Raw genomic sequence first — 24157 nt, 5'->3', positions numbered from 1 at the left:
CGGAATGCAAGATAACACACTATAACATAATATAATTACAATTGAATAATCAATCGAATGTAATGAGAGAGTGCCCGAAAGGTGGAAAGGCCTCACCGTAACACTGAGGTGAGATGCACAGTCTGTTTGAGCAGGGAGGAGAGCCTGATGATGAAAGAGAGGTCAGATGACCTACCAAGGCCTCATATCTGTTCCCCCTGAGCAGAAATGATGACAACACAGCAAGCAGTCGTGTGGGGAACGTAGTGGTTCTTCTCTTCTGGGACATGTACTCGGAACTGGAGCATTAACACTTCAGCTTCCAGTGCACTACATGAATATATGATTGGAGTACTACAGAATGACAGAATCACAGAATTGTAGGGGTTGGAAGGGACCTCCAGAGATCATCGAGTCCAACCCCCTGCCAAAGCAGGTTCCCTACACCAGGTCGCACAGGTAGGCATCCAGGCAGGTCTTGAACATCTCCAGAGAAGGAGACTCCACCACCTCCCTGGGCAGCCTGTTCCAGTGCTCCGTCACCTCACTGTAAAGAAGTTCTTGCGCACATTTGTGCAGAACTTCCTATACTGCAGTTTCCGGCCGTTTGCCCTTGTCCTGTCTCCACTCACCACTGAAAAGAGTCCGGCCTCGCCATTCTGCCCCCCACACCTCAGATATTTATAGACCTGGATCAGGTACCAATAATCAAAAATCATAAAACTATGACAGCCAGATGTCTGTATCTCTGCGTTTGTTAGATTACTTCCTAGTAGTTTTCTCTGTATTAAAAAGTCAGTAATGTTTTCTGAGAAGCTTTTCTTCTCAAATGAACATGATGTCTTCTTTGCTTTCCCAATTTGCAGTTTCCTATTCTGATCTTAGTGTGCTTCTAAGGATCCCATATTGAGAATGTCTGCAATAAAAAGATGCTGGAAGTTGGTTAAGTGACTTCATGTCACAGAAGTAGCAGTCAGTGGACTGCTGCTATAGATTACTAGGAAGGTGTTAACTCATGCTTGACTGTACTATCTTATGATCAGGTAAATGTTTTTACTTTTCTCTTTACAGTACCTGCATGCAAACGGGATTGTGCATCGTGATTTGAAGCCAGAAAATCTGCTCTATGCAACACCAGCCCCAGATGCACCACTGAAAATAGGTAAACAGCGCTAAATAGATGTTTCCCTAATTTCTTAGGGAAGTAGTACTACTTCCTACCAGTAGTATGTGCTAGAAGTATGTAATTCTTACCATCACTTTGTTCTAAGCTAATGCTTATTCTCAAATGAACAGTAAATTACTACTTCAGAAACATGATGGTGCATGGTGTTTTAAAACAAACACAGAAGTGAATTCTTGTTGTGGTTAATTTACAGCTTAAATATTGCAGAAAACTGTAGACAATAAGAGCATAGGTAGAACAAGAAGGATCATGGAGTGAGTTGTATGCACCACTTCTGTGTCCTTTTTTTTTGTTAAAATAGTATTATAAGGGAGAAGATTCATAGACACAATAAGTGCAAGTTTGCAGAAAAAGAGAAGAAAGTAAACAAACCAAGTATGTCCTCAGGGCAGACCTGTGGGATGAGAAGAAATGCTCATCGTTATAGGGCACAGGAATTGCACCCTGAAGCAGCAACAGGGAGGGGTGAGGAGGAGGAGAGGTCAGGCTCTCCCTTGTGAGGATGTTATACGTCAGTTGACTTCCAAAAGCTGAGCATGTCCCACTCTTCCTGTAGCAAAGTGGAGGTCTGAGGAATCCAGCAGGCATCATGTTGTGTTCAGCCATGGACAGCTGCTGACCTAGTTCATACAAAAAGAGCAGTGCAGGGCTCCCTGGTGGGATGTGGGTTGTGGCTTTCCAGATATATCAAGCTGGAAAAGGACTGATCTGTGCAGACTAAAAGAACAAAAACCTGGAGGCTCCTGCTCTCACCTTCTTAAAGAATTCTGTCATGTGCTGTTTTCCAGCAATTGTCTTCCAGATATTCACTGCTCTGTCTGTTTGGAAGTACCACTCTGTGCTCCTTTGCCAGGGAGCAGGTGAGCATGTGAGCAGTGAAAGTTCCATATTCATTATGCTTGTGTTCATCACAGGTTTCAGAAGCTAGTTTTTCCACAAACTATTTTTAAGAATTTTTTTACACATTTCTAGGAAAGCATTGCATCTCAGGATGCTAGTATCTGCATTTACATTTTCTCGTGGCTCTGAACCACTGTTACATGTAATAGTTTAATGTAGTACCCAGCAGCTATGGTTTTATGGCTAGTGGTATGGGCTTCTGGAGCATTCATCCTCAGAAGAGCAGCATCTTCACCCCCATTCTCAGCCCCTCCTTCCCTTTTCTGTCTCAGATGCCAGCCTGTTCCAAAGGTGCTGCCATATCAGTGAATCACAAATTAGATAGAACTGAGGTGAGAAGAAAGTACAGCTGCTCTGCTGAAAAGATAGCTCTACTTAACTAGCTCAGCTTAGTCAGTTTCAAGAGATGGCAGGAATCATCATCCTGAGACGGCAGCTAGGCTTAGGTGTAATGCTACAGTTATTTCTCCTAAGCAAGATTTCTATGTGAAATATGAAGACATAGCTGCTACCTATACTTTACTGACATTAAAAACCTACAAAATTTAACAAAAATAGAAAATAGGCTACTTTGGAATAAGATGGGCTATTTTCAAAATTACACCCTCTGTGTGACAAATCCAGCACTACACACACTTTCTTGTATAGGTGCTGTATATCTTGCAACTCCTACAGCAGTGAGGGATGGAAAGACAGTATGTTGTACTTTGTTCTTAAATTGAGTAGTTCTTTATATTTTGATTAAGCTTATTGCCTTGCGTAAAGATAGATCTGTGGATGGCAGTATTTGTAAAATATATTACTGCTTAGATCAACTATAATACATAATGTTGAACATTTTAGGGATAAGGGAACGCTAACAATAAATGTATAGAATAAAATATGAATTGCTTTTATCCTGATCAAAATGTACATTTTTTATATTCACTGTAACAAAACACAAATACATTTATTTTGTATTTTTAAGGACAGATTGTCATTACCAAAATTGTTCAAGAAATCACTGCAATATGATTTTTCAGACAAAAATTCTGTTCTCTTCTGTTACTTTATTGAATTATTGTATTTATTGAATTACTGACAAAGTGAAAGCTGGATATGTGCCTAACACAAGTTTCTGCATCACTGATTTTACAACCAGGCATCTCACTATATTGCCTATGTGCAATCCTCAGAATAAACAAGTCACATTTGTGTCAGCCAAGAATACTCATTTGTACAGACAGTTTTTTGCTTCTGCACTGCAGTCTGGGCAGGTTCCTTCAACTGACCATCATTTCTCAAAATGACAGTACTGTACATTTAATGCATAGTTGCTCATTTAACTACATGTGCAATGTAACAATCATTATTTTATAAGGAAGTAAAAACACTAATATTTCTAAAAAATCTTAACAGCTGATTTTGGGCTTTCCAAGATTGTGGAAGATCAGGTGACCATGAAGACAGTTTGTGGAACTCCAGGGTACTGCGGTATGTTGTTTTGTTATTTGCAGTTTACTGTACTTAATGTGAGAATGTTACATTTTTTCTGTCTGAGGTGAAATTTTTCTTCCTAAAGTCAAAATTCAAAAAAATCTAAAAAAAGAATCTAAAAAAGAAATAAATAGAAAACTGAAATTCAGAATTGTGACCATATTCAATTTTTCTAAATATACACCCTCCAATACTGAAGCTTAATCAAAACCTATGTTACAGTACAAGTTCATTACTTGAACAGAAATAAGTCCAACCATCATAAAAATGCTGACACTACCAATACAGTACTTTAGAAACATCTCCAGAAATTTGGACAATGCAAGGCATAATGGAAAACACTAAAAACATAGAGGAGGTTACAAATATTTGAATATTAATTATGGTGAATTTATCTTAAATGCAGAGGAACTTATTTCTAATGCAGAGGAAATCAAATTATCCCTTACAGTCAGCTCATAATTTAACCCCCTAATCCCAAACTATTTAGCCATTTAATAATATATGGTTTTAAATGCAGTTTTGCATAGATTGTGCCAGAGCAGGACCTATATAATTGATATAATTGTTAATGTAACATAATGTAACGTAACGTAGCGTAGCGTAGCATTATGTTATGTTATGTTATGTTATGTTATGTTATGTTATGTTATGTTATGTTATGCAATAATGCAATACAGTATAATAATGAATGCAATATCAGTGCTGAAAGGGGCCTCACAGACTGTCCAGCAGCTTTCTCTGGGGCATACCATGCATGCTGCCAGGCTGCCAGTACAGCTGTCACATGCACACATTTGCTGACAGAGCAATAACCACCTTGTGGATGCCTGGAGGAGAAGCTCTCCTGAATTCATACAGCCAGAAAGTGCACCAGAAGTGGATCCTCCATAGCCAAAACATGCAAAAAGAGACTCTCATGAAAAAGAGCATTGCAGTTGCCTTTTCTACTTACCTTTCACTGCTAGCTGCTTTTGGTCAAGAAACAAGCTGATAGCCAAGGATAGTGGTGATCTTGGTAGCCTACAGCAAACTTGCTATGATTGCCATGGTGGATACTCATCTCTAGCACCCATGTCATCCTATGGAGAAACTAATTTCCATCATTCTTAATGAACTCTTAGTCCTGAATTCAGCTTCCTGGGAGTGTACTGGCAGGTAAGCATATCAGGTAGTTTAGGATGGAGCTAAGCCAGGCTGGGTGGAAACTAAAGACTTGATATTTGGCTTCTCAAGCGTAGAAGCAAAGGATAGAAGACAGTGGAGAAGACCATGAAATTAATGAGCTTGTAGCCCAGCTGATAATGACATTCAGGTAACATGTCTATTGGCTTGTATGTCTTAGTCTGCCAAGCACACATAGGTGCCAAGTATACCAAGTATGCTTTAGAGAAGCTCTGAATTCCTATCTACTTAGTGTCATAAGACTGTACTCTGAGTCTTGTTGTTTTCTCTCACTGCTGTTAGACTACAAATGTCATAAAACTCTTGTTATAATTTAGGCCTTTAAATGACTATCTTTATGTATTGTTAAAAATATTATGAGGCTTTTATGCACAAAAGAGCCCTCAGAGTAGAGATGGTTCGGTAAGAGAGGTGAGATGGAATGTCTGTGCTGAGTGTGAAAGGAGCTTTGTTCCTTCAGACGTGAATCTGCAATTCTTGCCTTATGATCTGAGTTAACTGACCATGCAGAATTCCTGGTGCTTGGAAGATAATCCAGTGTTACTTTCCAGAAGTGGAAGAAACCCAGAAGGAGTACTGTTGGAATGCCAAATTAAACTATGAATAATTGATAGTCTCAGGCAGCCAGCTCCCACATCCTGCCCACTCTCCCATCAGCTGTTTCTTCAGAAAGGGCACAGCAAGGAAAACATACACTTGGAGCCTGGATATTTTGGAATCAAGACTTCACCATCTCACAGTGCCTGCAACAAGCGAAGTAATGCAGAAAATCTGGAAACAAGAAGATGGACACAAAGAATTTAACTTGCTGAGTCGTTGTCCTTTGAGTGAACTTCAGAAGGAGGGGATTGCTTACAGTAGCACAGAAAACCATGCAACATAGACCAGTGATTCATGGATGTCTGTTACTGCCAACATCTAAAATAACAGCAATAAATCAGTGCAGTCCATTCTCCGCAAGCAAACTTTACAGGGGAATCATTTAACTGTGTAATCATGGTCCAGATAGCAAGGCAGACCTCAGCATATAGGTTTTTGGGCTGTTTTGTGGTCATTTTACAGAGTATTGGTGGAAGGAGCAGAAAACGAAAAGGACTGGAAGTCTTCTTCCTTATCCTAAACAAGAAGATATTACTAGAAATATTGTTTCCTCTAGAAGAATAACATCAACCAATAAACATAAAAACTGTCCTGTCTTGTTCAGAATCACAGAACCACAGAATTACAGCTCAAAGCGCCCCGCATGAGGTTAGCAAATATGGCAGAGGGGGCATTAGGTAATATCTCTTTTTCTAGTGCATACAGTAGGAAGCATTTGCCCAGCTCCCAAGTATAACTATATAGCAAAACCTGATGATTAATGCACTTTGCCTTCTATACTAATTATCTGTAAAAATACTTGGTATGTTTTGGCATGGTAGATCTTTTTGGTTGGTTCTTTTAGATTGGTTGAAGAAATCTGAGCAAGCTGCCCAGAGGCTATCAGGGAGGCAGAAGACTAAAGGTCATGCTCTGGGAAGTGCTGCTTTGCAGGGATGTTGCTGCACACATGCAGCAAGAGCAATTGCCTGACTTGCTCTTTTCTTTCTTTAGGGATGAACTCCCTTATAGGAAAGTAAGGAAAGATCCATGTCTGAGGTGGCCATACTTGTTGTCCCACACCTGACATAGGGACACAGTGCTCAATTTCCTTGTAGTGCACTCGAGTAGACTAAAGCTGAACCACAGATGAGAAAAATCAAAATGAAGGAATAGGGAAGGAAGAGGTAGGCTGTAAAAGGAATTAAGTAATACTGGGATGTGGTGAAAATGGTAAAGTGGAATAAAGCACACTTACAGTGTTTCTCATAAACTTTAGAAATATTCATGCAATTGAAATTTCAGAAATAAAATTCAAAGTACCAAGTAAATAAATAAAATACCAAAGTAAGAATGCTACCTACTTTTGTCGCATTGCAGCTGCAGTGCTGTGTAGCTATTCCTTTCACTTTTGCAAACCTAAATCCAAAAAGCTCTTTGTCTCTGAAGTTCACCATTCATTTTGCACTTTATTCTATCACTGCTTGCACATGTCTTTTATTTCTTTATGCTGAGTGGAGGGAATTGTCTGCCTAACTAAGAATTTAAAGGAGTAGACCTTGTTTCAAAGATGCTTGCAGATATGCACTGAGTTTATACTGGTGACTTTTGTGACAGTAATTTCTGGGTTCGAATTTCATCTTATTGACAAGACTTTTATCATCTGCAGCACCAGAGATACTACGAGGATGTGCCTATGGCCCCGAAGTGGACATGTGGTCTCTAGGGATCATCACCTACATTCTGTAAGTGCAGATGTCATAAGGTGGTATGCAGCTGCCTCCTTTGTTTTAAAAAAATCACGTATGACTTTATGCACTACGTACTATGCACTATGTATGAGCAGTATGTGCGAGCTGTGCTGCTGGAAAACGAAGAGATGCTAAACTTGAGCTGTGATATTTCTAAAGTTGTATAAAGAAGTCAGATGCTAAGGGAGCATGGAAAATATTCAGATTACATATTTGATGAATATAACATTTCATCTTGAATAGCAGCAAGGTCTGTGCAGAATTGTACTACTAATGTGAATGAAAAGCAGTCAAGCTGCTGAAAGCAGAAGGAAAAAAAGGATATAAATGTCAGAATGTGTACATTTTTTTCTCATTCATACAGACTCTAAAATGTACCATAATTTTAAGTAGCTTTTCGATTACAGATGGGGCACAAAAAAGCTAAGGTGCATGCAATAGCTTTACAGTACCCCTGAACATTCTCAAAGACACATTCCTGTGTCAGCCACTGATGCTGCCATGCCTCTGCAAACATAGATTCAGCCCCATTTTAGTCAGAAAGCAGCGGGCAGCCCTGAACAATGTCATTGCAACAGTCTGATTGGTTAAATGATTAGTGTTGAAAATAAGCGTTCCTTGTCTTACAAAATATCCAGAGATTCAGCTGTTATCTGTGAGCATACAGAAACAGCTGAAATTGCAAATGTAGACCAACATTTTCCAACAGTTGCATCTAGAGGTAAGCATTTATGGCTGCATTTTAATATAGCTAGTCCCAATTCAATTGCTAAGTATTGCAGTTATGTTATTCTATCAATGGAATCTTTCAAACGAAGATCTTTGATAAAGGAGAATTATGTCTTTTGTATTGGCACTTGTCTTCATGGGAGAATGAATAACTTCATTTATTCCCTTGGCAACACAGATGCTAAGCTGGCTTATGTAGTTGTATATGATGCTAGCAGGATGCCTTTTATAGGAGAAAAATGGGATTTTGCACATACACATTAAAAATACAGAAGGTTTTCTATATTTAGGCCCATTTTCTTTCCCCTTCTAGGACTCACTAACTGTGTCCCACAATTACAATGCATAATAATGCAATTATTTTCTTTCTACCTTCTGGAAATAATTATATTTTCTGGGATTTATACAAGAATTACATTTAAGGGTATATAGAAACTCTGATGAAAATAATATAAAACATCCTCTATCCATGAGCTTCAAATAATTAATGGCTCTCATTTGTCCAATAAAAAATCAGCTATAGTATTTCTCTGATATGTCAGGAAATGCATACGTGTCTTAATGATGAGTTTTGGAGGCCATGCTTTCCGTCCTTGTCATTTTTTGTTACAGTTTTGTTATCTTCGCTTTCACTTTTAAATGTGAATCTTTGTCTCAAGGTCTGTTTTACACCTCGAATTCTGTCTCTTCTTTATACTCAGTGTCCTAATAGTGCTAACATAGTTGTAATTCCCACTTTTATTTCAGCTCATACCGTTTATTTGTGTAAAAGTTGAAGTGTCTTAGAGCTGTGAGGTTAGGCACAGGCCCTGCTGTCATCCACAACGTGGCCACATTTCAGACTCAGGGTTGAGTTTGGTGAAAGAGTGGGTTATTCATCCAGTTGACCATTTCTCATCAGTTCTAATGGCCCATACTTAACAGAGAGATATGAGATGTAAGATGTAAGCATGGCTGTCTCTGAGATGAGAGAAGTGCTTTTCCTCTCCACAGATGTATGAATTAAGGCATGGGCTTGCCTGACTACTGAATAATTGAAGTATAGATTTTGTGCTTGAAATTGAGAGCCTTCTTTAAGCAGAGCTTCCTTTTGGGTGTAGTCAATCTCCAAGTGAAATCATATACCGGATTTCTATTATACTACGTGGTGTGCTATTTGCTATGGACAGCCTTTCTACCTCTTCCAGCTGTTCAGGACATGCTTCCAGGCTTCATTAAGTATCTGCACTGGTGCAAACAAGCATACGAGCTCCTGCTGTGCAACACAACAAGAGCAGATAATCCTCTGCTTTTCCTCCTGGTCTTCTCCTCATACTTCCCCATCAAAATACTACTTGATCTACAGGAGTAGCCAGACAAAAAAGGGTAGTATTGTGTTGCACTTGATTGGCTCTTCTGTTTATCTTTGTTACATTCCACAGTTGTATTCTTCCAGTTAGTGTAAAGCTTTGTAGATCAACATTTCTGAATGTTTAGAAAGCTAAGACCAGAAAGGCATCTTCACAATACCTAATTTATTAATCCTGCAGCCTAAAGGACAATTTTTCATGTCCCAGTTTCATATTTTAGCAGGAGGAATGAGCATACACACAGTCCAAAAATATATGGTTGTCTGTTCCCCTAAAATGGAGCAGGCTACCTTAACTAAATGGAGTTAACTACCTTGCTACAGAAGATGTGTGTATAAACCTCTGTCTTCTCACCAGTACAGACTTCATGTATCAGGTGATTAAAACAACTTTTGACCCATACTTGATAGAACAGTGACTCTGATTTCAGAATTCCAGGGAAGTCACATTTATAATTTTAACAACAAAGAGGGATAATATTGTGCATTTGCTACATAGCAATCAACAAGTATGTAGGCTTTGTTTATAGTCAGGATTGCATGGATTGCGTGGATAAAGGTGTTTTGTGCTTTTTTTTTTTACCAGCAGACTGAAAAGAACACAAAGCTTTGTCTGGTAAATTCTAATTGATTTTGAGCCTTGTTACACTGACTTTTCTTTATTGTATTGATAAATGATTTAAAATGAATCAGCATAATCCTGGTATAAATGAAATCGAGAGCAGCCATGCTGGATTTCACTGACTTAATTTATCTACTTTGAAACCAAATATTTAGTTTTACTGACATAATATGGCATATTGCAAATGATCTGCCTAATGAAATGGAGATTTTTTGAGAAGTGGAAATGTATCTGTAGGAATTCTTAATTAGACTACAGTGGGCAGTAGTAGTGAGTTATGATAAAAATATTTTTAGATATAAATAGAGACTCACTTTAAAGACTTCCAACACAGTCAGGGCAAGCTTTAAGTACAGTTACACTATATGTAATTACACTATTACACTATATGTAATCAGTTACCTGGTAACCAGAAGCTAATTTTGGCTGAACTATTAGTGGTCCGACAGCTGTAATCATGGAGATACTCCTTAGGGAAAGGAGCCAACCTGAAACAAGCTCAAATATAGTTCTGAGAAAGGCAAATGGAAGGGAAGGGGTAGGATGACCATGACTGGCTCCCAGCTACTGAACTCCTGTATTTGTAGACTGAATCCTTATACTATAAGCCATCTCTGTCAAACATGGAATTGAGTAACACATCCAGAATGTGCTTGTGGTAGAGAATTTTTCCTCTGCATCAGTGCAGTGATGCAGCTATTCAGGCTGAATACCACTCTCAAAAAAACACATTTATTCCTTGAACATCTGTCTCCTTTTTCAGGGCAGTAAGCACACTGATTGACTTTAAAAATAAAAGTAAAAACAAGTTAAAATGTAAAGTTACCTAGATTTCAATCTGTTGTTTTGCATTTTCCTGTTATTTTCCTGTAATCATCTTGTTGCTTGTTGCATTTTCCAGGGACAGAGTAGTGGATGGAATTTTTGTTTAACTCAGAAAACTTATTAGTTGAAAAGGTAATTCACTTTGAAGCATCTGATTATTTGTGGAGGCGTGATTGAAAAGCACAAAAATGTTGTTATATAATAGACTGTAATATACATAATACAGTAGAAACTATTTCTATCAGTTTACTTTCCCTGGGATTAACAGTGCGGATCTGTCAGGATCTGTACTGTTCAATATTTTCATAAATGCACTCATTAGTGTCATTGCAAAACTTCTTTACAATGCTTAAGTTACAAGATGAGAGCTGATAACGAAAAACTGCCAAAGGATTTTACATTACTGAATACCTGAATGATAGAATGAAAGAATGTACAATGGTAACAATCCAAATTTGATAGATAAAAATTTCTAACTTCACAGACAAAATGAAGAACTGCTGCTGTTGTTTTTTTTTTTCTCTCAGGGAGAAGATACAGGGGTTCTGCTAATTACTGTCTGAACATGCTTTCTGTTTGCAAACAATCCAGACAAGCAGGCCCAAGGACAAGAATTGCTAGGAAAGAAATTGAAATCAAAATGGGAAGCATGTTTATGCTAATATGAAACTCAAGAGAGTGTGCTTTTTGAACAGCATTTGCATATTCTTTAAAAAACACTGAAGAAGACTCAAAAAAAAGGGCAGGAAAGAGCAAAGGATTCAGACAAAGGGGTAACTAAATAATTTCAGTGCTTTCAGCCAGAGGTCTGCAGAAAGAATAGGTGCAAGAAAGTGCTTTCTGGCATATAGAAGGTAAATGGAGATCAGCTCCATCAGCTCCATCAGCTCCATCAGCTCCATCAGCTCTGGGAGCAAGTGTGGAGGTCAGTGAATGAAAATGCTCAGTGGGATATTTCAGCCAAGGAGTGAAGATAGCTCTGATGTGCTTGACCACAGGATAGAGTCACAGAATCATTAACTTTGGAAAAAACCTCCAAGATAATCAAGTTCAGTCATTAGAACATTACTGCCATACCCACTAACCATGTCCATTAGTGCCCTATCTTCACATTTCTTGAGCACCTCCAGTAACGGTGACTCCAACACCTCCCTGGGCAGCCCATTCCAATACTTCTGCACTCTTTCTGAGAAGAATTTTTCCTGATATGCAGCCTGCACCTCCGGTGGCACAACTTGAGGCAATTGCCTCTCATCCTATCACTGCTACCTGGGAAAAAAGTCCAACCCCCACCTCAATGCAACCTCCTTTCAGGCAGTTGTAGAGCAATAAGGTCTCACCTTAGCCTTCTCTATTGTTTAGCAGACTAAACAATGCTTGTTGATGCAGCTGCTCCCCAAAAGACTTGTGCCCAGAGCCTTCACAGCTCCATTGCCTTTCTTTGGACATGCTTCAGGGCCTTGATGTCTTGTAGTGAGGAGCCCAAAACTAAACACAATATTTGAGATGCACCCTCACCAGTGGGGGATGATCACCTCCCTCTTACTGCTGTATTTCTGATACAAACCAGGGTGGCATTGGCTTTTTTAGCCACCTGGGCACACTTCTGGCTTGTGTTCAGCTAGCTCAAAAAATGACTGGAAAAACTCAAGAGACTGAAGATCCATGGAAGTTGAATCCTGAGCCACAGTTTTTGTACTCCTCATTAGACATCTGACTTGAGATAGTTAGAGGCTAAAGGGCTTAAAGAAGTTTTGGTATGACATTTTATAGCTACTTTTACGTTGTCACTATATTAATTGTTCCAATCACAGATAACTGATGGTGGAAGATACTCAGTTTGATCAGCCTTTGCCAGTGCTTGTGAACGCTTACAGCATCACTTTGGTTTGCTCTGTTGTATGCATGCTGGCCTGGTTTCCCAATGTGGGGCATAGGTCATGAAGATGGGAAAGATCAATCAGGAGCTATTTCTAGCAACATAAGACCAAGTAATGTTTGATAAACTTATCTCTTTTTTTGTCTTTGCAGACTTTGTGGCTTTGAACCATTTTATGATGAAAGGGGAGATCAGTACATATATAAGAGAACCCTGAACTGTGAATATGACTTTGTGTCCCCCTGGTGGGATGACGTGTCTCTGAATGCCAAGGATTTAGTAAGTAAAACAAAAATGAGAGTGCAGAATCTTTTGCATTATACCTATTTGGTTACTTCCTCAGTTCAGTTATTTCACTGACACTGAAGATATAAATTGTCAATTCCATTCTACTTGTACAAACAGTATCATAAAAATGCTTGCATTGGTGTGTTTATTAAGTATTTCAGGATGTCTCAAGTGAAAGCCATTGTAGAAATTCAGAGTATTTTTTAATTAGATTTGAAGATTTCATAAGCTAAAGAAAGCACCATCTACTGTCTTTTTGTCATCAGAAGTCAGACAAGCAGCAGCCTGCAGCAAAACAATGTGTTTTGTGTACACAAAGAGCTTTGGTCCAAACTGGTTTCTACCATTTTGCTATAGTAAAGCTCACAGTTTCACTTTTGAACACTGTGTAACAAGCTTCAGATAAGGATGGAAGCCATGGCTCTCAAAATTCATGCTTTGAAGCATGAATCCCAGGCATCCATACAGACTGGAAGGAGCAGTCCTTGAGAGCAGCCCTGTGGAGAAGGACCTGGGGCTCTTGATAGATGAAAAACTTAACATGAGCCAGCAATGTGCCCTTGCAGCTCAGAAGGCAAATGGGATCCTGGGCTCCATCAGAAGAGGGGTGGCCAACAGGGACAGGGAGGTGATTGTCCCCCTCTACTCTGCTCTTGTGAGGCCCCATCTGGAGTACTGTGTCCAGGTCTGGAGCCCCCAGTACAAAAAAGACAGAGAGCTGTTGGAGAGGGTCCAGAGGAGAGCCACAAAGATGATCAGGGGATTGGAGCAGCTCCCCTACAAAGACAGGCTGAAGGAGCTGGGCTTATTCAGCCTGGAGAAAAGAAGGCTGTGGAGTAACCTCATTGCCGCCTTTCAGTACCTAACGGGAGCCTACAGAGGGGAGGGGAATCAACTCTTTGAAAGGGTAGATAACTGCAGGACAAGGGGAAATGGTTTTAAGTTGAGGGAGGGGAGATTAAGGTTGGACATCAGGGGGAAGTTCTTTACAAAGAGAGTGGTGAGGTGCTGGAACAGGCAGCCCAGAGAGGTTGTGGATGCCCCGTCCCTGGAGGTGTTCAAGGCCAGGTTGGATGGGACTCTGGGCAGCCTGGTTTAGCATTGAGTGGGGAGGTTGGTGGCCCTGCATGTGACAGGAGGGTTGGAGATTCATGATCCTTGAGGCCCCTTCCAACCCTGGGCATTCCGTGATTCTGTGATTCTGTGATTTGCCTAGCTTTACCTTTTCAATGGACTCACAGTACGTACATGCCACAGAGGCTGCTCCCTTGCTTCTATGTCAGGCACTGTCAGACCACTGCTTAAAAGCTCTTTGTGAGGAAATTTCAGAGAACCTGAGGTAAATCCACCTTTCACACCTGGGCTTGAAGCAGCAGTGGACTGTGCTGTCACTTGCAATTCTCAGAATTTATATAGGAAGGAAATCTGCGTCAATGTACTGCTGCTAAGTACTGTCCTTACGCTACTTTACTCCATCTGCATCCTTAAAAAATATATAAAATAAAATAACCTTTCCAGAACATGCAGAAAACGCCATGAAGTGCAGCTTGTCTGGACTTTGCACCTAGCAGTCTGCACCATCTCCATTCTAGAGATATGTCTACAGTACTTCCCTCCCAGAAGTTTCCTACTCTTGCATTCGTAGATGTGCAGCCCTCCTGGTAATGACAGCAAAAGCAATAGCATAGATAGCATTAGCTTCAGTGAGGGCTACAAAATAAATACTTACACAGTACTTTCTAGTTCATGTTTACAAACGGTTATATAGTGACTAAATGAAGCATTTGATTTTTTACATCTGGTAGTGATTACAGGGTGCAAGTATGTACATGGAGTAAGGTTAGCAGTCTACTCTATTTTGTCTTTGTGATGCAGGTTAAAAAGTTAATTGTTTTAGATCCCAAGAAACGCCTCACCACTCTACAGGCTTTGCAGCACCCATGGGTCACAGGAAAAGCAGCAAATTTTTTACACATGGACAATGCACAAAAGAAGCTTCAAGAATTCAATGCCCGGCGTAAACTTAAGGCAAGTCTCTGGACTTAGTCTCTATTTTGACTTTGAAAGTTTGCAATAAAATCAGTAGACTACAGAGGTCTTGTAGACTTTCCAGAGTAATGTCATATAGACGTATTAAAGTTTTTTATATAAAATATCTAATGTAGGTGGAAAAGTCAAAAATTATTTAGTTAATATCTGCAGCTGGCAAATAAAAATGAGATTTGATTGAAAGCTCTACACAAACAAAGCTGCCAAGAATATTAACATCTTTCCCCAAATCATTTCCTTCTTTCTTACCTCCCTTCTCTCCATGCATCTTTCCATCCATCCATCTATTCTTCCATCTGTTGGTCTGTCTTGTTTAGTAGTGCTGGCTGTATGTTTGGAGTGCTGACAAGAATGAAAAAAATGCTGAGTGGTGTTTTCATGAGATATTCATCCATAAATACGGGAAGTACACAGTCTACCATATAAGCGTTTGATATATAAGCCACCTACATTTTCTACATCTATCAGTGCAAAGCAGGAATTTAACTCATGGCATTATAGTAGAGCCAGCATTTTGAACACCTTATACAAGGTGTTGAGCTGTGATTAACAGGCCAAAACTTTACAAGTATCTGTGAAAGCAATTGTGGAATTATTTATCTGAAGATTAAATTCTGTAAAGCAAGAATGCTTGTAAGACCTGCAGCGAGAATTTTGAGTCATCAGACTGCTCCTTTACTATCTAATCTACTTATCTACCATGAGAGGAGGGAGGAAAAGATTTATCATGTGTAAATAATAAATTACAGGTGATTGAGCACCTAACTGACAAAACATCAAGAAACTTTCTTTTCCCCTTGTCCTTTCTTCAGTTGTTCAAGATTTGTGTCTGCTTAGAAAAGACTTCCAAGATGGCTTAAGCACAGGGATCATTAAGCTCAGCGACTAGAGTTAGGCTACCTTTGTAGCCCTGTGGAATAAGAGTAAAAAGCATCTTGTCTGTGAATTTTATAACCCCGTGCAAAATGAAATACACAGAGAAATGACCCTTAATTTTCATTTTATTCATTTTTTATAAGTTTTATTATAGTACAATGACAAAGAGCAAAGAAAAAATTTTGTCATTTAGGACACGGAAGATATAATTCACAGTGATATTTTGCACGTGCAGAACTGGTGACATGTGTATTAACACTGTTCCCTTCTAAAAGATTTCTGTAGTCTAAGAGCAGGATTGCTGTGTATTCACCAAAGATGTCATGCAATCTTGTTATATTGAAATTATTCAAGAGCACTGAAAAGAGTCGTAAAATTAATTATTTATGAGTGAGCTGTTACATTCTCTGCCCAGAAGGTCAAAAAGAACAACATCCTCTCTTTCTACACTTGGAATTGATTCTCTACATATTTTTGCACTTTTGATCACCAGCTGCCTAGTTTATTCAGACTGATAAAGTCAACAATTTTATACCTCTGTGCTTAGCAGATGTTGCTTTTTGTAAGGTTATTTCTTCATTGCTTTTTGCTCAAAGATTAAACAACCAAATCTCTAATATTAATAAGAATTATCTAGAGTTAACAGTTATTACAGAGTTGGTGTTTTATACTAACATACTTATACAAAATGAGCATTAAGTATTTAGATAATTAATTCCTACCCATAAAAGAACAAAGCAGTAAACCAGCTAATAAGGTTTAATTGTGTTAATAACGTAAGAATAATAGAAAATTACCCTCTCTGTCCCAATTACAAGACCAGTAGCAGGTTTTCTTTACATAAAGGAACGTTGTTACAGAATAATTTGTAGAATCATAGAAGCACAGAATATTCTGAGTGGGAAGGGACCCTCAAGGATCATGGAGTCCAGCTGCTGGCTCCATGCAGCACCACCTAACATTCAAAACGCTATGTCTGAGAGTGCTATCCAAACATTCCCAGAACTCCAGAGCTTGAGGCTGTGCCTACTGTCCTGGGCAACCCATACCTTGCCCAGAACCCTCTGGTGCAGACCCTGTCCTTAACCCCCAGCTGCCCTCCCCTGGCACAGCTCCATGCCGTTCCCTCGGGCCCTGTCGCTGTCACACAGAGCGGAGCTCAGCGCCCTCTGCTCCATGTAAGGAGTTGCAGCCACCATCAGGCCTCTCTCAGCTCCTTTGCTCTGTGCTGAACAAACCAGGGGACCTTGGTGGCTCTTGACATGTAATGTCCACCCTGCCCTTTGCCATCTTCTCCTTTGGACACTAACAGTTTTATGTCCTTCTTACATTGTGACACCCAGACCTGCACCCAGTGCTGGAGGTGAGGCCGCACAGCACAGCACAGCTGACAGCCCCTCCCTGTCCCGGTGGCAGTGCTGGGCCTGGTGCACCCCAGGGTACGGTTGGTTCTTTGGGCAGCCAGGGCACACTGCTGGCTCACGTTCAACTTGCTGTTATCCAGAGCACACAGATCCCTTTTCATAGGCTGCACTCCCACCTGTTGTCCTACAGCCTGTACGTACAGCTGGGATTGTCCCATCCCACATTCAGAATCTAGCACTTAAATTATTACTTAATTTTAAAGCTTTCAGTGATTATTTGCTTTTTCATAGATTCTGTCGAATTTGTTTCATAAATATCCTCATGCCTAATGAGAGTAAATTGCATTAAGATGATCTTGTTTTCTGAAATGCTTTCTAATGGGGATCCATATGATTTCCCTTTAAGAAGTCTGGACTTATTGACACTTTCAAAACTGCTGCCACATTTATTGGTGCATTTTGACTTCATGTTCTGTACTAGATGACTCTTCGTTGATGCCAACTTCTATGTAGTTTGCTTTTTCATTTGCACATTGATTTTTTCCTTTTTTTTTTTCTTTTTTCTTTTTGTCTGATTGCATCTCCAAACCATCACAAACCATCACAAGTACATTCCTTGTTATTCCTTCATGCATACTTACTTCTTCTGTGGTCCCTATGCAAATTGCTGGCCAGGCCAACAATATCTAGGGTTTGTTTATAGATCAGTGTTTCTTCTCCTTACTTCCATACGTCTGGTTTTTTGCAGGCAATAAAAGCAAGGGCTAAGATAACTGCCTTAATATGTGTCCTCATGTTTTGACATTTAATGTGGTATGAGAGCCTGTTCCCCACATTTACTGTTTTGTGTGTGTGTGTGTGTGTGCCTGTGTGTGTAAATATGTAGCTCGCTGCAAAAGTAATGCCTCCTCTTTATTTCCTTGGAAATGACAAAAGATACAATGAATACAGTAATTCTGTTTGATAGAGCAAATTCTCAGCAACAAAACATTTTTCAGCATACTCACCACCATTAGCATTTTCACCAGCAGTGAACAAGAGTCTTCATGCCACACTCTTCAAAACCTGCACCAGTGGAGGTGACCCACTGTCAGTGTCACCACTGCTGAAACATGCCACCATAACTGTCCCACCAAGGGACAATTATCTCTGGTAAGAAATGTCTTATAAAAGTCTGGTAAAAAGACATCCACTGTTTGGTCTCTGTATGTGTTCAGCAAGCATCAGTGAATGTCAATGGGTGCAATTTTTTTTTTTTTAAATGGAAGAGTTCAAAGATACACCTTTTTTTCATCTGCAGTTCCACATCAAACACCATTTTGTCAGGTTGTCCCTCTGCTGCCATCTGTCACACAGCAGCAAAATGGAACAGAATATGTGTGGGAAGGTTTAGCCTCTAACACCAACAACATCTACCTCTGATGTGGTCCAACATAAAAAAAAGAAAGGAGGTATTACTTTCAAACTAGCCCTTGTAAAATATATACTAGAGATATCAACAAAAACATAAAACCAGTTGGATATGTGACTGTGTTTTTGTGAACTAGTGCATCAGTCTGGCTCAATAGCAGTGGCTGCAGTTTTCAGTGAACTCTCAAGGTGCTTGTCAGAGATTATTGATGAAATTTTATTTTTCCTCTACTTCATCCTTGACAACAGCTGCTCACTAATGTCCAAATTGCCAAAAGTGATTATATGAATAAGGCATGACTGTGAAGCAAGGGACAGTTATATCTGGTAAGAAATGTCTTATAAAAGTCTGCTAAAAAGACATCACATTTTTGAGTTGAGTATCTAATTGCAGCTTCATGCACTGCATTATTAACCATGCAGGTAATGTATTCACATAACTGAAAATGGAGTTGCAAACATAAAATGAATATTTTTTTTGCAGTCTTGAAGCCTGTTCTCAAATTCCTGTATGAAAACAGGAAAGCATGGCAGCATATTTTTTTCTATTCACAGGACAGTGTTCAGCCAATGTATTACAGTGCATACAGTTGTTTGCTATAATTTGATTTAGTGCTGCACTGCACCCTCCTCGTGCCCTTGTATCAGCCCCAACAGAGCAGATTGCACACTGCAGTTTGCACACTGTGAGCAGTGGATGCACACATGGCCACTTGACAAGAAGTCACCGCCAGTGGTGGGCCGCATTACAAGCTGTGTTGGAATGCATGCAGCCTGCAGAACACTGCTTAGACATGCCTGGCTTAGTCTGTGTTGTGATGCGGCAGTCAAAGTTGGTTGTTCCAGAAAAGTCAGATGGATTACCCCTCTCCTATCCCAAAAGACAGTACACATCACTTTACTCTTGAAGGCTACATCTTGAATTTCTTCATTTATGGGGAATTCATATGTCACCATTCCACAGACTTCTGCTTTGACTCTGGCCCAGTGGTGACACTGTGTCCCATCACCAGTAGTGATACAATCCAGGATGCTGTCACCTTCACCCTTATATAGGAGGCGTTACTTTCAGAATGGCCCTTGTATATATGTCTGTATGAATATATATATGTGTATATGTAGATATATGTTTTCCTTATGTAATCAATGATAATAAAGTAATACATCAATGATAATAATTATTACGATTGAAAGGAGCTTTGTTTTTGCCATCTAACTTCAGAGCAAGAGGTCTGACACAGTTTCAAAAACAATGCTGTGTGTGCAGCTGAAATAAAATTTATATTCATGTAGGCCAACTTTGTAACATTATAAAAGCAGTTCTTTTAAATTGCAGTCACATACATCAGATAGCCTTCTAAATTTGTCCTGGAGGTATCTAGATGAAGTTTTGCTGAAGAACAAGCAGCGTTGTATTCTCAGCACCGGGATGCTGTGGCTGCCACAGCTGTGATTCTATAGCTGTAATGCTGGCAGATTATATCCTTTAAAGAATGCTTGTATGATCCTATCTTTCTCAGGCTGCAGTAAAAGCTGTTGTGGCATCAACTCGTCTTGGCAGCGCCAGCAGTCACAGCGCTCATGACAGCAACAAGCCCAGCTGTAGTGCATCTCCTATCCGTGACAGCAAGCCTGAAGAGAAATCCACTCAGGAAGCAGAAGCAGCTCCAGAAGAAATGTCTTAAGTCAATGCACTCCCTTATTACAGCTGAGATCTGTCATTTCATACACCAGCCAACTTGTCATTCAGCAGGACAGATTCGTAAGCTTGACCTCTCTGGTTCTGCTTTGGGGTGCCAAATGCACTGCTGGTGATTCTACCTTCAATGCATGTGACTACTTATGAAAATAATAAACTGTTCCATAAGGCATGTCAAGGAAACCGTGTTATTTGCAGTAATGCTGGCAGGCAAAAATATGGGGATGAATAACTACCTACCATGATATGTATATTTCATATACATCTCTACAGTGTTTCTAGATGTTATTTGAAACAAATACTATTTAATTCAGTTTATGGAAGTAAGTGTCTTCTGTATGTCATGATTTTCTTTGAACTGCTTCCTTCCATATTCATAATCCTATAGTAGGCAAAATGGAAGGAAATACCAAACCAGTGCTTTTAAAAAATGTTGTGTGAAATAATGCTTTTTACCTGTAAAATTTAAAAAGTATTTGGGGATTTATATGCAAGAAACATTCCACTATTTCTGGGAAGAAACTAGAATATTAGTTCTGCTGGGCATGAAAATGTATGTTCCTCAAGCTTCTGTTGAGAATGCCTTACTCTGAATTTTCGTGTTTATATACAACACTTTAATGACAACCAAAATTACTCAGCTTCCTGCTATTTCATTCTCTAGTAAAGCGTTAGCCAAACAAAATGACAGAGAAATGGGGGATTAAAGTAGATTTTTGGAATACTGTTGCATTTATTTGTGACTTTCTAAACTGTGCAGCTAGAAAACATTTTTGTAGGGCCTTTGAGAATAATCTGCAATTATACAAATTTTAAATGCTTGTAGGAAGCTATTCCACAATGTAGTGATTTTGCTCTGGGGAACCACTCTGGGAGACAGTTAGTGTTATCTGCCTGCTTCCTAGATAATTTAACATCACAAGTAACGAGTTTCCACTAGTCAGTGCAACTAGTCCAAATTTTCCTGAGAAAGGACCTCTCATGCAAAATGCTCCACAAGCACAGATCGTTCATCCACTTAGAGCTCCTGTGTCTGAAGCTACAAGCTCTGTGCATGCAGCAGCTTGCAAAATTAGTATCAGTCTCTTCAGCTGTCTTGATCTTTGTTTGAATGTGACCAGTAGAAATTGAGAAACTACCAAGCATCAAGTATTTATGACTGTTTACATTTCTTTGATATCACTTTGATAGCATGGGGATTTCATGTTATTGCTATATTACAGAAGTGGCGAAAGGAACCTGATGTACAACACTGTCATTTGTGTTTATTAAACTTTCTGTACTAATAGTGACCTACATCCCTTATACACTCAAGATTCCTCTTTTGTTCTGTTTTTATTTTAAGGTAGGCCTTGCACAACTTGCCTTCAAAGGTTTACCAGCTGCAAAAGTCACTGATAAAACATTCAGTAGCTACATTTCCTGAAGAAGTTAAAATGAAAGGTAGTAGAACTCTTGGCAGATGTGCTACATACAATGTAATCTAGATTGCTATAAGAAGGAGTACTTCGCTTGCTCAGTAAAATGAATGCTAATGAACATACTGTCCTAGATATGATTTACCCATTTCTTAAACCCCTTGACTTTGTGCTAAGTGTGATTGAAATTTGAAGCACGTGTGTCTGCCTCTTCTGGGTGATACACTTTGAGATGATTTGGCACTGTCAGCTGGAGGAGCTGGTGGGGCAGGCGGCTGTTAAAGCGGAGCTGAGGGTTCTGCCTGAGTTTATTGTTCTGGCTGTTAGCAGGCCAACAAGACCCACTTACAGATTTTCCCTTGGAAGAATAACCACTTTGAAGAAGGTAATAGACACATTCACTTGACTTGCCTTTTACTATCTGTCTTGTCTTCTACAAAGAAGAAGGCACTAGAAAGAAGGGGCACTAGAATTAATACATTTCTCAGCCAAAGGTTTCCTCTCTCACAGTGATGGAGGCATCCAAGTTCTTTGAGATTTTGGTAACATTTCCTCCTCCAGTGGTAATATTTGCTTCTGATCTGAGGATATGGAACCGGTGGCACAGTCACAGCACATATGTGACTGCTTGAGTGGAAATATATTCTTCTGAAACATGGTGTGTCTGAGATTATAAGTAGTATAGTCTTAGCTGAATCTTAAATCCGTTTGTTGTTAAATTATAACGTAGCATATCATAAATAGGAACCAACACCATGCAACTAGAGACTGCTCTGTGACAGCATGATGTCGGGTGCAGCTCTGCGTTCTGCATAAAGGCTCTGAGGCTTAAAATGTTTTTGCTCGGTTGACTTTCATTATCCTCAGTGTAAAACAATCAATGTCTGTGCTGGAGGAATTACCAGTATGTGGCTCAGTAAAATATTATGCCTTGTTTGTCAGTGCTGTGCAGAAGGAACAGCAGCACTAGGGTGTATGCACTTACATGAGAAGAGGAACATTATGTGCATTGTTTTTGTCTAGAAAATCACACCCCATAATTCAGACTAGAGAGTGGAGTACAACATTTGTGTCTTACATTCGATAAATAACAGGAACACACCCAGAAGAGACTGGAGGCAGGCCAGTTCCACATTTGTAGTTATAAACTAGGCAGAAAATTACTGATTTCTTCTATGTTGAAACTAATCTTTAGATTTTTTAAACATTTGGCATATCATCAGAGTTCTTCTGGTACAAAAGAGGGAACGTTGCCATCGCTCTGAAGTATTTGAACTTAGCAAAACTTTTCCTCTAGATGTAAATTCTGTAGGCAATTAAAGGCTAAAATTTGAAAGCTAGACTGTGAATCCAGCCTCTGTTAAACAGCCAGTGATTTCCTGCCTTTACACAAGACGGTTTTTTTACAAGTTCAGAAAAATTCACTCTGAAACAGTAATAGATTTTGTATCATTTGGAACACTTTGCTTGTGAGGCTGCTGATGGCAGACTGCACTGCATCAGCCCAGTGCTTGCTTGTTAACTGGCATTTGTCCGTGGCTTTTTACAAGCATGCTGTAAAAGGCAGGCTCACCACAGTCAAACTTCTGAATGCAAAAGACCCTAAGAGCAGAAGTTTGATACAACATGCTTTAGTCCCTGATGGTGAGTGTATGTGAAAGGAGATTGACAAACACTGCTGAGTGTCTCCTTTGCAAAGATTCATGCCTTGGTGGATAGAGTGAAATGCTGTAGAAAGCTGTATGGTACTAGCATGAGCTGAATACAGCAATCAAAATGGTTCTGGAAGGGTATTGGGCTGCAGAAAGCAGTCCCAGACTGGAGGGGTCTGCAGCTCATCTCTTGCTCAGTGAGGGTCTCTCTCCTGCCATTTTGCTGCAGTGAAGCCTCCATCCTTGGAAACAAGGACACCACCATGATTCCTAAGGAAGAGAAATGAAGTTGCTCAGAATTGTCACTGCACAGCTCAGCAGGCAGATAGCAGTATTTGCTAAGCAGCAAATTCATGAAGGCTGTGGAAAATAAGCAGCAATTTATGAATGTGTGGCAGCTATTTCTCAGCTTCCACATATGTCCATATCATGCTATTAGCAAAACTCGTGCTGTGAAGTTTTGTTTTTCTAAGAGAAGTGCATGGAAGTATGGTGTTCAGGGCTCTGCAGATCTTTGTTAGTGCCACACGTATTGCCTGTTTCCAATCTGGCAGGCACATAGAAGTCTCAGCATAGTGCTCCAGCTCCTGGTTTGTGCAGCGTTTTGTGTTTTTTCTTGGTGAATAACTCAGTTCTCTGTAGTTGACTTGTAGCTGCTGAGGCTAATGGCATATATCTTATGTAAGTATGGTATTCAAGTAACAAAAATATCTACACCAGGCAGGGTGAACGGTGGCAGCTAGAGCAGTGGCAATGATACAACAAAGTCCTTAAGATACCAAAGGTAACCCAAGAGGCAGCCCAGAACTTCCTTAAAGCTACTTCTTAGTACAGTAATAGCTCAGAAAATGTCCTTCCCTCCTTTTCAGAATAAATGTAGTTGGAACATACAACCATGGTGGGAAAAGGTAATTCTGCTTTTGTGTGAAGAAATTTGGTTTC

At 39.7% G+C, this 24157-nt stretch overlaps 1 protein-coding gene across 1 annotated transcript in view; it reads left to right on the top strand.

Annotated features, from left to right (window-relative positions):
* The window catches only part of CAMK4 (calcium/calmodulin dependent protein kinase IV), a 154884-nt gene extending 131278 nt beyond the window's left edge, over positions 1 to 23606 (top strand). The window contains exons 6-11 of the mRNA XM_052701033.1: positions 1051 to 1141; positions 3464 to 3538; positions 6975 to 7050; positions 12612 to 12738; positions 14623 to 14775; positions 19967 to 23606. Coding sequence (XP_052556993.1) covers positions 1051 to 1141; positions 3464 to 3538; positions 6975 to 7050; positions 12612 to 12738; positions 14623 to 14775; positions 19967 to 20131 — 687 coding nt within the window. The 3' untranslated portion in view covers positions 20132 to 23606. The remainder of the gene's footprint in view (positions 1 to 1050; positions 1142 to 3463; positions 3539 to 6974; positions 7051 to 12611; positions 12739 to 14622; positions 14776 to 19966) is intronic.
* The last annotated feature ends 551 nt before the right edge of the window (positions 23607 to 24157 follow it).

Source organism: Tympanuchus pallidicinctus, unplaced genomic scaffold (genome assembly GCF_026119805.1).
Source record: "Tympanuchus pallidicinctus isolate F22 unplaced genomic scaffold, pur_lepc_1.0 scaffold4, whole genome shotgun sequence".
Classification (NCBI taxonomy): Eukaryota; Metazoa; Chordata; class Aves; order Galliformes; family Phasianidae; genus Tympanuchus; species Tympanuchus pallidicinctus.
Note: the sequence above shows the minus strand (reverse complement) of the source record. Positions and strands in the feature narration are given on the sequence as shown.